Source organism: Diorhabda carinulata, chromosome 9, assembly GCF_026250575.1.
Source record: "Diorhabda carinulata isolate Delta chromosome 9, icDioCari1.1, whole genome shotgun sequence".
Classification (NCBI taxonomy): domain Eukaryota; kingdom Metazoa; phylum Arthropoda; class Insecta; order Coleoptera; family Chrysomelidae; genus Diorhabda; species Diorhabda carinulata.
The window spans coordinates 16,504,670-16,518,199 of NC_079468.1; the positions used below are offsets into that span (position 1 = coordinate 16,504,670).

At 31.8% G+C, this 13,530-nt stretch overlaps 1 protein-coding gene across 3 annotated transcripts in view; it reads right to left on the reverse strand.

Annotated features, from left to right (window-relative positions):
• Positions 1-4,593: 4,593 nt before the first annotated feature.
• Positions 4,594-13,530, reverse strand: part of LOC130897966 (cyclic nucleotide-gated cation channel subunit A) — a 224,062-nt gene continuing 215,125 nt past the window's right edge. For all 3 annotated transcript variants that reach the window (XM_057806963.1, XM_057806962.1, XM_057806964.1), the window contains one exon: positions 4,594-9,861. In XM_057806963.1, coding sequence (XP_057662946.1) covers positions 9,726-9,861 — 136 coding nt within the window. In that variant the 3' untranslated portion in view covers positions 4,594-9,725. The remainder of the gene's footprint in view (positions 9,862-13,530) is intronic.

Sequence of the window (13,530 nt, forward strand, 5' to 3'; positions counted from 1 at the left end):
TTATAAGATTCAGCTGTTAAATATGTACAAAGCTAAGTATTTGAGTTTCTTATTTGAAATTCCCCGCTAAAAATATACGTAAAGTTAAAGCATGTTATTTATATATATAAAATAATTCTATTTCTAATTTTTGGTGTAAAATAGATATGTTTTAGCATTGTGCTTAAGTGGAAAATTAAATGAAGTACGTCTTTAAAAATATACGTACAAAAACTTTTGTTACTTTAATAGATGACTCCTCTAGAAAACAAACATGATTAGATTATTTTTATTTTTTTATGCTTGAATTACGTGGGTAATTAGGAAACTAATCAACTCGCTTTAAGTATGATTGGGAGTGTCTACAACCCAATATACCTACGACGAATTTGTTATTGTGGGATTCACTCGGCGAGTGATAATAATAACGTTAACGTTACAAAATGTGTACTGTCACAGAAAAGACAGTGAAATGTGAGGTGCAAGATGTGTAGGTGTTCTTTAAGAAAAAGAAATTGTCAGGAACAGATATCCATTATAAATTATCTGCCGTATACGAACGTACCTAATGGCATCTATAAGCTTTTCCAGAGAATAAAAATTTCGATGATATTTCACACACACTTTATTCCATTTAGATTTAGACATAGTGAGTGCTTAATGAAAGACTTCATTGGCAGGGAGTGGAGTATTTTCCATCTAATATTTCCTATACCTAAATGCCATAATTTCGGAGTTATAGCTACATTTACAGTATCTAAACCAAAGTTACAATAATACATTTAAGTGGCTATGGCTGCAACAATAACAAATTTGACGTATTAATAAATTATTATTGTTTATTGAAAGTCACAATGGATCATTTATCTGAAAAAGAACGAATTCATATTTTAATGATGATGATGAAGAAACGTGTAATGTCTTTAATAATTTATATCCTAATCGAAATCCCATAACAAGATTTACTGTCAGTAAATTAGTAAAAAAGTTTAACGAAATTGGTTCAATGAAAGATTTATCCAAATCAGGGCGCAAAAAAACTGCATCAATTGAAAACAAAGCTTCAGATGTTTGTCCTGTTAGAAGACGATCCACACTTGAGTACTAGACAAATATCCAGGGAACTTGATATTTCGCAAAAATCCGTAAAAAAATTTTTGGTAGACGTGAAGAGTTTGCAGATCTAATCATGGAAAAATGTTACAATCAAAACGATCCAAATTTTTTAAGTAATGTTTTGCGATGAGGCCACTTTTTGTATCAATGGAAACGTAAATCGGCATAATTGTAGATACTGGTCACGTAGCAATCCTCGTTAGATGCTCAGACAATAACAATATCCCAAACGACAATATTTGGCTACAACAAGATAGGGCCCCACCTCACTATGCATTGTGTGATGAGGCAATACCTAAATAATGTGTTTGCCAGTAGATGGATTGGAATAGCCCCCGTGATCAACGACATGTATCTTTTAAACTATTTCCTGTGGGGTCAATTAAAAAACATCGTTTATAAAACAAAACAGAGATAAGAAGAATTGATCAGTCAGGGATGTTGCAAAATGTATTGCAAAGTTTTCAAAATCGCATGGATTGTTGTTTTGAAGTAAATGGACAACATTTTGAGCATCTGGTGTAATCGCCTTTACTGTATGTTTTCCAAAACTCGTAATTTTTCTACTTCAAAAATGTGGATCTACTTCTAACACTATACAAACATTAAAAGATGTGTCTTCAGTTGTTGAAGGTTTTCTGTGCCCTGATTTGGATAAATCTTTTACTGATCCAGTTTCGTTAAACTTTTTTATTAATTGTTATGGAATTTTGGTTAGGATATAAATTATTAAAGATATTACACGTTTCTTGTTGACTTCTACGCCTATCACCATATCCTAATCTTCTCCGAAATTATGGCATTAAGGTATAGAGAATATTACATAAAAAATAATCAATATTTCTCAAGGATTTTTAAAAACATAAAATATATAGGGTGATTCGTTTGAAATAACAAAGTTCATCATTTTACCGGAAAAAGGAAACATCTGACAACAGTGTAGATACCACCATAATTCCGGTCGTATCATAAGACCCTTGTAAACAAAAATTTATAAAAGTTGTACTAGCTGTTTCTGACATAATTGAGGCTTTCCATACATAAAACTCACTCTGTATTGGGGGGACAACTAAATCGGTCACGTTCGATGTGGTCAAATTATAGTCAAATCATGCACTTAATATAAAAAATTGTTCATAATAGTTATTGTGTTGTTCAAAAATACAGGCGGAAACAGAAGTATAAGTTTTATACATCTCCAACTAAGATAAAAGAAATAAATTAATCAATGTCGTTTGGAGAGAAAAGTGAGTAGTGTATAACATTATTCTGTAGCGTAAAAATTCGGAATAGTGTATGCTCTAATCTAAACTTCATATTTATGAATACGAATGAATATACAAAAACTTTTTTCTTTAGTATTCTGAAGTAACATGTTTAGATCTGCCACTGTGATCGCAAACATCCATATTCATATTATAGTTCGTAAGATATGCGAATAAAGATATTTTTCGTTGAATATCTAATCTCAAACAAATTTTATAGCAAAAGATATATACCTATACATGAGAAGACATAGCTATATGAGATATGATGAGATAGAAATAATTCCACCAACGAATAAAATAAAATATGACTTAAAGTATTGTTCTAAAAGAGTCATCCGTTTTAGAAGGTAAAGTGGACCAGTAAACATATTTAATATAACGATATTCAGCTATGGAGATCTTGGGTTTATTTTATTCACTTTTTTGTAATTGTTAAGACAGCATGCAAATTGTTTTAGAAATTGCTACTGATTATGAATTGGAAGCGCCATTTTATTGCACAAACTATACAGATATTATAGTGTAACAGAGCTGGAATGAAAACCAAGAATATTCAACACTGATCCACTTTACATCGACAATAATATTCAATTCATATTGGACTCTGCCAGTGTAATATTATATAATAATTACTATCTAATCTGTGAAAAATTGTTTCATATTTATATTTTACAGAAGATTTTAGCTTCACAGACTTTAATTTTTTTTATATTAAACTTGTGGCGAGAATCACGATACCTATTTTTTTGTTAACTTAATATTAATTTAAATTGAATATAATCTTGTAATTTTTACCTTTTTGATTTAATCAGGGAGGTTCATTGTTTAAAGGACTGTTCGTCGAATTCAAATAGAGTCAGTCATGCAGGAAGTGGCGCAGGATTTATTTCAAGTATATACATTAATTGGAAACCAAATTGTAAATCTAGGGACTACCAAATTAACCTACAGGTAATGTTGGATAATGTGTCTCGTCAATATGTTGACAAACCATCTCCATCCATCACCAAAAAGACTGAAATGCTGGAATGGATAGAAAAAGAGGAATTTAATTTCATTCAATTAATTATTGTTAGATTCAATGTTACTTGTTACTGTCGGATTCAATTTCAATGAAGATGCTGATTATTGCAAAGAACTTTTTTGAAGTTTTGAAAAGGTGTTGTCATTACATGAAATTTTAACAAAAATATAATTAGAAATAATTGATCATTAATCTGAAATAAAATTCTGACGATTGTTCGTATGATTCTTAAAAAAATTTTTTTGGAGGAAGTGAGGAATATGAACCTTCTACTTAAATTTTAAAGGAATTGAAATAATGAATAAATTAATAAGAAAAACGTTTCTTAAACCTCGAATAAATTATTGATATTAAATGATTTCTATTAGATTTTTTTTTAGAATAGATTTTTTTCAAATAATGGGTCGGGATGTATAGGATTAATACTTGTATGTACAAGAATTGAAAATTATCATGGAATTTTGTAAAAGGTGGATATAGACCCAATAAAAGTAAGATAGTCTTTTCCTATGTTATGAAGTGAAGTTAATAGTCACAATTGTAGAAATACCTTTGAAAATGATTGTTTGCAGGGGCGCAACAATCTAAATCTTAAAAGGGGTTTTATAACGACTAAAAAAAGGTAGCCACTTTGGCTACCTTTTAATCGATTGTTGTAAGAAAATTGAATAAGTTTGTTTTGATTCAACTTTATTTTAATTTATCTTTTTTCCAAATTCACCAAAAACTGTCTTTCTCTCATCATTTACATTTATAAATTTTTGAACTAGTGCTACGAAATCTAAATATGTGTTTATGAACGTCGCATATTGGTAAATTACTTAATCTTTTTTAACTCATGGTACTTCGTAAGTGAGTTTTGAGTCTACGCAATGCACCGAAACTGCGATATGTCTCTAGAAAATCGAAAAATCATCCGATTTCGATGATTTTTTTAAATCTTCGTTTTTACGGCGGATTTACGAAAAAAAAATGATGGGAATAGAAAAAATGATAACTTATATTGGTTTTTGGGCTTTAAATGTTCATGAAAATGCACTCATTCAGGTTTAAATGTTGATAACTTTTTTCAAAATAATCAAATGGAGTTGTTATATTTTTTTTCATAATCTACACAAAAAAACGAACAAATTAAAAAACAAAATTATACAAAAATGTTGATTTTTATGTTTTTACAATTGAAAATAATAAAAATATCTCTTAAAATTGACCTGTTCTCACATATAATCGTTTGTAACTTTTTTATTAAGTAAGTTATATGAGCAAAAACATTCTTAAAATCACTTATTGTACTCAAGTGTACCATATTAAAAGTAAACTTTGAAAAATTAAAAATTTTCACCATTAAAAAAATGGTATCTTAATAAGCTTGACTGTTAGATATAAAAAATGATTAAACAAACATTTTTCAATTTTTTTTCCAAAATGTTCGTTTTTTTATGAAGATTTACAAAAAAATATATGAGCTGCGTTTGATGCTTTGTAAAAAAGTTATGAACGATTATATGCGAAGAAGTGCGTTTATGATCACATTTAGAGTCCCATCATTATTTGAAGAAATCAGTTGGACACGGTTAAAGTATTTGAATTCGTATAGTTCCTTTCATAAGAAATGCAGCTACTAACCATTTTAATGACGTTTAGTTTTAGCAGGACGGAACATCGCCTCAATTTAGTAGCTACTGTTCCAAATTGCAAAAGAAGTTTTTCAAGATAGATGGATTGGAAAAAGCGATACCATATAGAGGTCAGCCAAATCTTCTGATTCATCGCTTTTGAACAATTTTTTCTTAGATCCTTGAAAAATTTTGTACACAAAACTTGATCATCGGAATAAACTGACAAATAGCATACCGACAACATTAAGTTAAGGCTTATAGCCGTTATTATTTTAGAAAACAAATCAATGTTTTATTTCGTACTCTACAGAAACCGAAATATTAGCGAATTGTAAAAGTTATAATTGTTATAGTGAAATACGAGGATCACTATGTATATTTTGAGATGACACCAAACTAGGGGAGTTAGAAACATTTTTCAATACCTCCATTCTTAACCCTGACCGCAGTTGGGTCGCCGTTAGCATAGAGTTAATAATGGCACATACGATTTGTCATCGAAATATAAAAACCTTTACAAATAAATGTGCTTCGCAGATATAGCGAATTAAAAAGAAGGATATCGCTTTGTAATGAGACATGCGGGGGCAGGCCTTGTTCTTCAGTTACTGTAGGAAACTTGGATAGAGTGAGACGTATGATCGAAGAAGATCCAACATGCACTTATTAAGTGATTGAGGCAACCCTTGATGTTGAATTTGCAGCAGCCAATTAAATTTTACACGATCAACTTGAGGCAGAGCGTGTGAGTGTCGTACAAAAAACAAAAGAAATGTTAAATAATGGTGGACATCTCAATCTTTCTAAAATAGTAACATTATCTTCCTATCCGCCATGACAGCCGTGTGTATATTGAAGAACGTTCACCAACATTGGCAAAAAGAAGTTCTATTAAGACAGTTTTGTACTCAGTTTTCTTTAGTAGTAGAGGATTAGTAAAATTAATTGAGCTTGAAGATCAATGCAGAGCTTCAGCAAACTGGTACTTTTCAAAATCTTAGCCTGTAGGGTTAACTTTGCATCACGATAATGCTTCGTCATACACTGCACAGTAGACAGTTGAATATTTACGTGAAAATAATGTTATTGAATATCTCACCTATTCATCTGATTTGGCTATATGTGATCTCTGATTATTCTTTAGTTTAAAGAAACATTGACGAAAGATGAGATAGTTGAAACATTTCAAAAGTTCACCGGCTTAAGTTGTAGAAGCTTCGGATACAAAAGTTATCTTGAACATAACTAAAATTATTTTTATAAAAATCTAATCGATCTCTGAAGACGATAGCTTGGCTATCGAAACGCGCTTCCAGACAGTGCAATTATAAGTGTTGATATAGTGCAAGAAGTAAATAGTGAGTTCAGTATTAGTATCACCTCTGGTTTCAAAAATTTCAACGTCATGATTGTATGTCCTTTGTCGAAACTATTGTATTTACGTTATGAAAACTTTTGAGATTAAATTGTAGTTTTTTGAATTAATATTAAGGTAAGTAAACTACATATGCAATGTATTCATCGTGATTTTCACCAGTTAGAATGGAAAACATTATAAAACATCTTGACACCATTTAATCGATGTACAAATATTGACAGATATTTCTTAAGTTAGCGATGGTAACAGCGATTATATTTGATAAAATTTACTCTTGGGAGTCTTAAGCGTTTTTGTTTCCCCAGGAACAACTACATCAATTTTATCCACATACCGTCATCGCTAACTTTTATTGGATAGAGATAGAAATGTTAAAACTTCGGAAACTATTAAGTTATACTCTTGAATAACAAATATATAAACTAATACAACTATTGAAATACAGAAATATTTATTTACATCCCTTCATCTATTATTGTGTCATGGAATAAAGTAGAAAGACTTTCCCTGTTCATGGAAAGAGTCTAATTTTATGATTGAGAAGAAGTTGTGAATATATAAGTGCAGCATAAACAAATACTAATAGTTGATGACTGCGGTAGAATATTTTAGCTATTAGCTCGAGGGCCAATCCAGAAGAGAGGTCAGGCCTAGGCCTTAAGGCCTTAAGAAGTTCAATTTTAATTTTGAATCTAAATTTTTGCTACGCCTTGAACATTATGGTACGCGGCTCAGAGCTTTACCAATGCAAACATCTTTAACTTTCTGCCTCGTTAAAGGTTTAGTTAGTTTCCACCGGCTATAAAGAAGAATAGTATACAGCAGAAGGGTAGAAGTTTTAGAGCTCTGAGCTGTTCGCCGTGTTCATGGCCTGCAGTGCAGAAATTTGTAACTTTCTGCCCTAGTATTGTAATATACTAATTCACATGATTCATTCAATGTGTTTTATATTAATGATTTTGGACATAATTGACTATTTGATAATATAAAATATTATTGTAAGCTAAAAATGCTTTTATTTTATTTCAAAACATTCATTTTATGAAGATAATTGATTTCTTAAAAGTCTAATATGTTTAATAATTTTAAAGTGCAATGTACCTATTCAGAAGCTAAGGATATTTTCAGATTTTTATTGATATTAGAGAAAAGCTATATTTTATTCCAACGTGATCATTGGGAATTATTTTCCTAGATTTGTGAGGTCTTTGATTAGCAATCTGAATTCAGAATTGCTTATTATGATTTGTATAAAAATATAAAACTGCTGTATAGAAGTTTGGTTAATTTTGATAATGCTAAGAAGAAAATTAGCTACCGAAAATTAGTTGACGTGTGTTTAGGTTATGGGTGTTAATCGATTAAATCTATCCCAAAGTATCAATTGAGGATGCTCAGTCGATTCTGTTGCTTAAAGACGAAGAACTGAAAGACCAGAGTAACAACTGCCATTGCTAATTGCTAATGGTTATCTGGCCTAACCAGCAGAATCTTATGATGAAGAATTTTTAAGAGTAGATGTATTTCTGTATCGATTTCAACAATGAGGTGAAGAATCTTTGATATTAATTTAAGATCCAGGTGATTTTTAAGGAAAGTATCATTGACACCATTCTCCGATTTTCAAGGAGGTCAAAATTATGGTCTGGTCAGGAAATTGGACCAGGAACATGACAGAACAGGTATAAGGAAGCTAAAATACTGCCACAATTTTATGTCGCTGTAGGCACTTAATTTTTATTGATGATAATGCAAGACCACATCGAGCTGCGGTGGTTTTGGAGGAAATAGAAAGTCAGGATTTTCATCAATTACCGCCTGATTTGAATCCATAGTGGGGACCAGTTCCAAAAACCATTGATGACTACAATTTGCTATCATAAACCATAAAGGAGCTTAGAAATATTCTTCCAAAATATTGGGCAGATATCGCACAAAATTTATTGTACAACTTGTTGAAAGTGTGCTGGTTTGATACGTGCAAATGGGTGTTACATAGAATATTAGTTGCTGTTTACAACATTCTTTTTTATTATATTCCTTGAAATTTTTTTTTCATTATTCTATATTATGTAATTTTCAGTATTCTAAGATTAGAAAAAAATATTTTCTGATTCGTTTTTGGTATTCAAAAGTTAACAAATATATACCCTTTTAAGAAATACGGTAATTCTATTCGATTTTGGATATCGAGATCATTCATTTTCTTTGTGAATATTATGAATATTTATTTTGAAGGTTTGTCTGAATTTGACAAAGCACACTCAGGAAAAGCACGTAGCTTGCCTATGGTACTGTAAAGAGAGAAATTTCGATTGTAACAAGTACTTAAAGAGTGAAATGAGAACCTAGTAGAACAGTTTATTATAATTTATGAAGATTTATTGAAATTCATCCTGTTAGATTGGAACTAAGTTGGTTAAAGTATCTACATTAAAATTCTTATGTTGACATTTTTTCGGGTACCGTACATTAGAGTTCTTAAATTATGTGCCAAACTGAAGCCTGAATTTTGATGTTGTTTTTATTGAGAAATTGAAATACATAATGTCCAGTTAGATATTATATATTACAATCAGAATTGTAGATTTTCTGATGTGTGGAAGCCGAACTTGAAGTCTATAGCAATAAGCAATAGTCTTATAATTTTGTTTCAGATCTAGTGATTATTGTCACCAGTCTCATGTGGTTTTTTTCTAGCATCAATAACTGTTGTTTTATTTGTATGTTTATATGTTTTTGATTACTTTCCTATGAACTATTGCAGCGTTGATCAGGAAATTTTACATAAATATATCATCATCATTCATTATTATACCGTTCAATCTCTTGGATTAAGTCCTGTTCTTTTTGTTACAGTTTGTTACAGCCCTGGCCTCGTTTGTTAGCTTTTCCATTCTTTTCTGTTTCTGCATTTTGCTTTCCAGTCTACTATTTCTAGCATTATGGTATCTTGTTCAACTTGGTTTGTCCAGGTATTTCTTGATCTGCCTCTACCTCTTGGTCATATCTTTATTTGAATTAAAAGAATTTTGATCATTTCATATTTGGCTTGAGAGCGTATGAGAGTTAAAAATATTAAAAATTAAACGAAATGGTTAATCTTACTGTCTCCAAGAAGTTATTACAAAAAAATTTACCACCGTATATAAGTATCTCTTTATTACAGTAAGTGCAAAAAGAATATGGAATATTTTACTTGGTGTAAATATGATTGTGAGTTCTAGTACAAAAAATATTGTCATTCAAGAGCCTTCGAGTTTCTGAAATTAAAACGTAACGGCCATGAATAATTCACATATTTATAATAATAGCAACATAGTGTTAATTTTGGTCTTTCACTATATAGTTCTATGTCTAGTGCCTAAATTGGTAGTTTCTCTTCTTACTTCGTACGAATGAAGTCTTCTTCTGCCATGTGGAACAAGCATATTTTCATTTGGAGGTTCATTCGATACCAATTCCTTTTCTTTTTCCCTGTGAATATAAAATGAAAGGTGTGAAAATATACGTATTAGATATATGTTGGTATGTTGAAGAAATTGTCTTATTCCCGTTCAATTAATTAAATAGAAGGGATGTAAGTAACATTGGGAAGTGGGCAGTGGGCAGTGGGAAGATTTTTTCTTCTTTCCGTCAAATTATATCGGAATTTTAGTAATTCAATTCGATATTTCTCGCATGAAATTATGGAGAGCTTTAACCGATTTCTGTAGCATCAATGGCATTATTATCATGAAAATATTGATTTGTATAACAGCCAAATGAATATAGAAGAATCAGCAAATTGCTTATCTGTCATTGCTGCGAGTTAAATCAAGAAACAGGTATAAAACATCGAATCAATACAATACGAAATAGTGCGAAACAAAGACTTCTACTGCAGTTTCAGAAACCGTGCGTTTGGCGTACTTTCACGAAGAATCTGCTATATTATAGTTTCCATTAAGCTTATACTGTGAATATTCCAGGTTCACCTTTTTCATAGAAGTGAAAATAGATATTTACACTCATCCCAAAGTTAGAGATAACTGTTATAGAATGGTCATAATTCTTATAATCGTATGACTTGATACTCAATTCTTATAAATCATTGCTAGTTTGACCTTGTTGATGAGATCAAAAATTGAAAGGATTTCCTATGTTTGTAGCTGAATAAAGAGTGTTTTTTAGTCGATAAGATACTTGGCATTAATTGTTACCAACCAAGAATGGTAAATTGACTTCTTACATGTAACAAATACCAAATAGTATTTTTTTATTCAAGTTCACAGTCCCCTGGCTTTGACAACAGTTCCCTGTATACATTTTTCAGAAAATGCTTAATATTTTCGAAAGTAATGGAAATATTTGTGGTTCCTCTGCCCTATATTAATAAATAGACGGATACTTGTTCCTCAAATAAAATTTATTATATTATGAGCAAAAAAGTTGCCTAGACAGTTTCCTTAGAACGAGTTGCCCAGTTTACAGAGAAACACCCACAGACGTCCTTCCAAAACAGTGTCAAATTGTATTGTTTACTGTATATGGAGGAGAAAAAAGAAATTAAGGCTGAAAGTAATAAAATCTTACGTACAAATTTTATTTTATATTTTTGTATGATTAGGCGAAAATTGTTTTTGTACAACAAACGAAAAACATCAGCTACACTATCGATACATGTATGTATGTATGGATTTGGGGTCTCGTATATACTGCGACCCAAAGGATCTATTGTGTCCCCCTTTCTTGCTGCGATACTGGAGAACCCAGTGTTTCCATTAATCCCACTCCTTTTGAAAAGTCTAGATTGTGGGGTGGCTTTAATTGCCAGAGATCTTCGTCTTCTATTTCATGCGCTCCCAGCTGTAGTGCTCTGGAGTTCCTTTGTCTTTCACACTTCGAGAGAATGTGGATAGAGATTCCGTACTCTGTGCAACTAAATCTGCACGCTGCATTATCCGCTAGGTCTAGCGTCTTCGACTGTTTGTTGAGGCGACAGTACCTCGATAGAACTCCTGTTAGTATTTGTAGATTGTTCTCACTAAGGTTGATACATTCAGCAGATCTACTCTGATTTCTCTCCCAGAAGAGTGTTTGCCTGTCTCAGCCCCTGTAGCTTGTCCCAATAATTAGTTTTGCTCCTATCTGTTCCACTGCTTTTTCCATTGTTCTATAGCTGATACTACAGAAGGGTTCGTGTCCAATGAAGAGCTTGTTTGTTCCCGCTTTATCAGCTGTATCATTTCTCTTTGCTTCTGGGTCCCGGTACATAAAAACAATTCGAAAGTAAGCACGTGTTTTGCTTATGTACAGGGTGTGTAACTTGTATTTATACTATCTCTAGTGTCCAAACAGTGATATTTTCCAAAATTTTAATTTCATTCCCGATTAATCCATGTAATTAAGGTAAGTGTAGTTTTCAACAGTGATTTAGGTTTTCTTGATATATCAATCGGGATATTCTATTATTTCATAATAGAGTCACTTTAGCTAAATTTATACATAATTGACTTTTTTCTTCAAATGACTTATTTTCAAAGTATTGAATAACACCCTTAGTCTTATATCATACCTGAAGTTGTAAATGCTTCACCAAAAATATTTTTTTTCATAATAATGTTTTACTAAGTCGCCTGGTGTCATTTCTTGACCGATTTGCTACATGTAATAAACAGAAACAGTGTTTTATCGGAGCCTCTCATTTTTGTTATAATATTGTTCAGTTTAGCTAGATAATTTTAGATTTTTTTTATTGTCATTCTAACGCCATTTTATCATAGCATTTTCGAAAATGAAACGTTTGGAGAATCACGCAATAGGTCCCTATTTTTCCAATAGTTTCCAATAATTGACGCAACTTCCTTAGATTATTGCGAACGTTGTTTTGGGATCTCTTGAAGTATATTTCTTGAAATATCAGAGGAGTTTGATGAAGCTTCGGCGCATTTTTAATTAGATCTAAGAAGATTTCCTAATAGATTGATAGAAAGAGAAGCAGTCAGCTACTATGGAGTTAGCTATCCAGATCACCAGATCTAACTTTGATGGATTTCTTCCATGGAAACATGTGAAAAATATTGGTTATAGTACATCACCGACTACTTCCGATGGTATATAAATTCGAGTAGAGCGTAAGGTTACTCTGTATACTATAAAAAATATTATGTAACCCGAATTGTTTACCACTCAGGTAGCAACGATTTCTATGTAAGTAACATAGCCTTTGTCTATGGAAGATAGTTTTGCACTCATAAAGGAGGTGTTCAGCGCTTTCTTTAGCTCTTTACAGAAACGACATGTGCTGTTAAAGAGTTTCTCCAATGCTCTTCAGTTGGTAGTTTCCGGAACAGTGTCCAGTGAGCAGACTAGTAACTTTACTCAGCTCATCTTTGCTCAATGAAAAGGGTCTAGTTGATACAATAAGAAAGAAATCTCTCTGATTGCTTCAGATCTGGAGTCTTATTCCATGTTTCTAATTCCTTCTTCCCACTTTTTTATAACCATGATTTGACATGGCTTTTTGAAAAGTCCATAAAAGGTATAGGTCCTATAAAAGGAGAGTCCTGCCGTTCTTCGCCAGGGAATCAGCTTGTTCATTACCGTGTAATCCACTGTGGTCAGTTACCGAAAATAGAGTAACTTTGTTGTGTGCTTTCAGTGACTTCAAAGATTGGTTACAGTCCCATACTAGCTTTGACTCAATTTTAAGAGTCAAGTGCTGCTCTACCATCTGAGAGGTTAATTATTTTCGCATTCCGGAAGTTTAGTTGTGCGCAAGGAATTGCACATGCAAGAATAGCGTTTGTTTCAGCCTGAAAAATGAAAGAATCTGAACCTATCGGTATAGCGAGCATCGGCATCCATTAATTCGACATGGTAACATGATTTTATAGTTTTTGATAAAACATAGTTTGGTAGACTTAGCATCCGTAATCATATCTATGGGAACCTTACATTTATTTAGAATGATGAGATGCCCAGTCATGTTACCGGGCTGCATGTTCTGGTGCTTGTATGTCTTTTATTGCCCACTTCCAAATGGCTTGCAGTGCTGCCGTGGAAAAAATTTAGGTACTATTTCATTGTTATCTCAAGTTGAATACAATTCGAAATGTATGACATTAATTATCTTGATTAATTAGTAGTACCTAATGTCTAGAA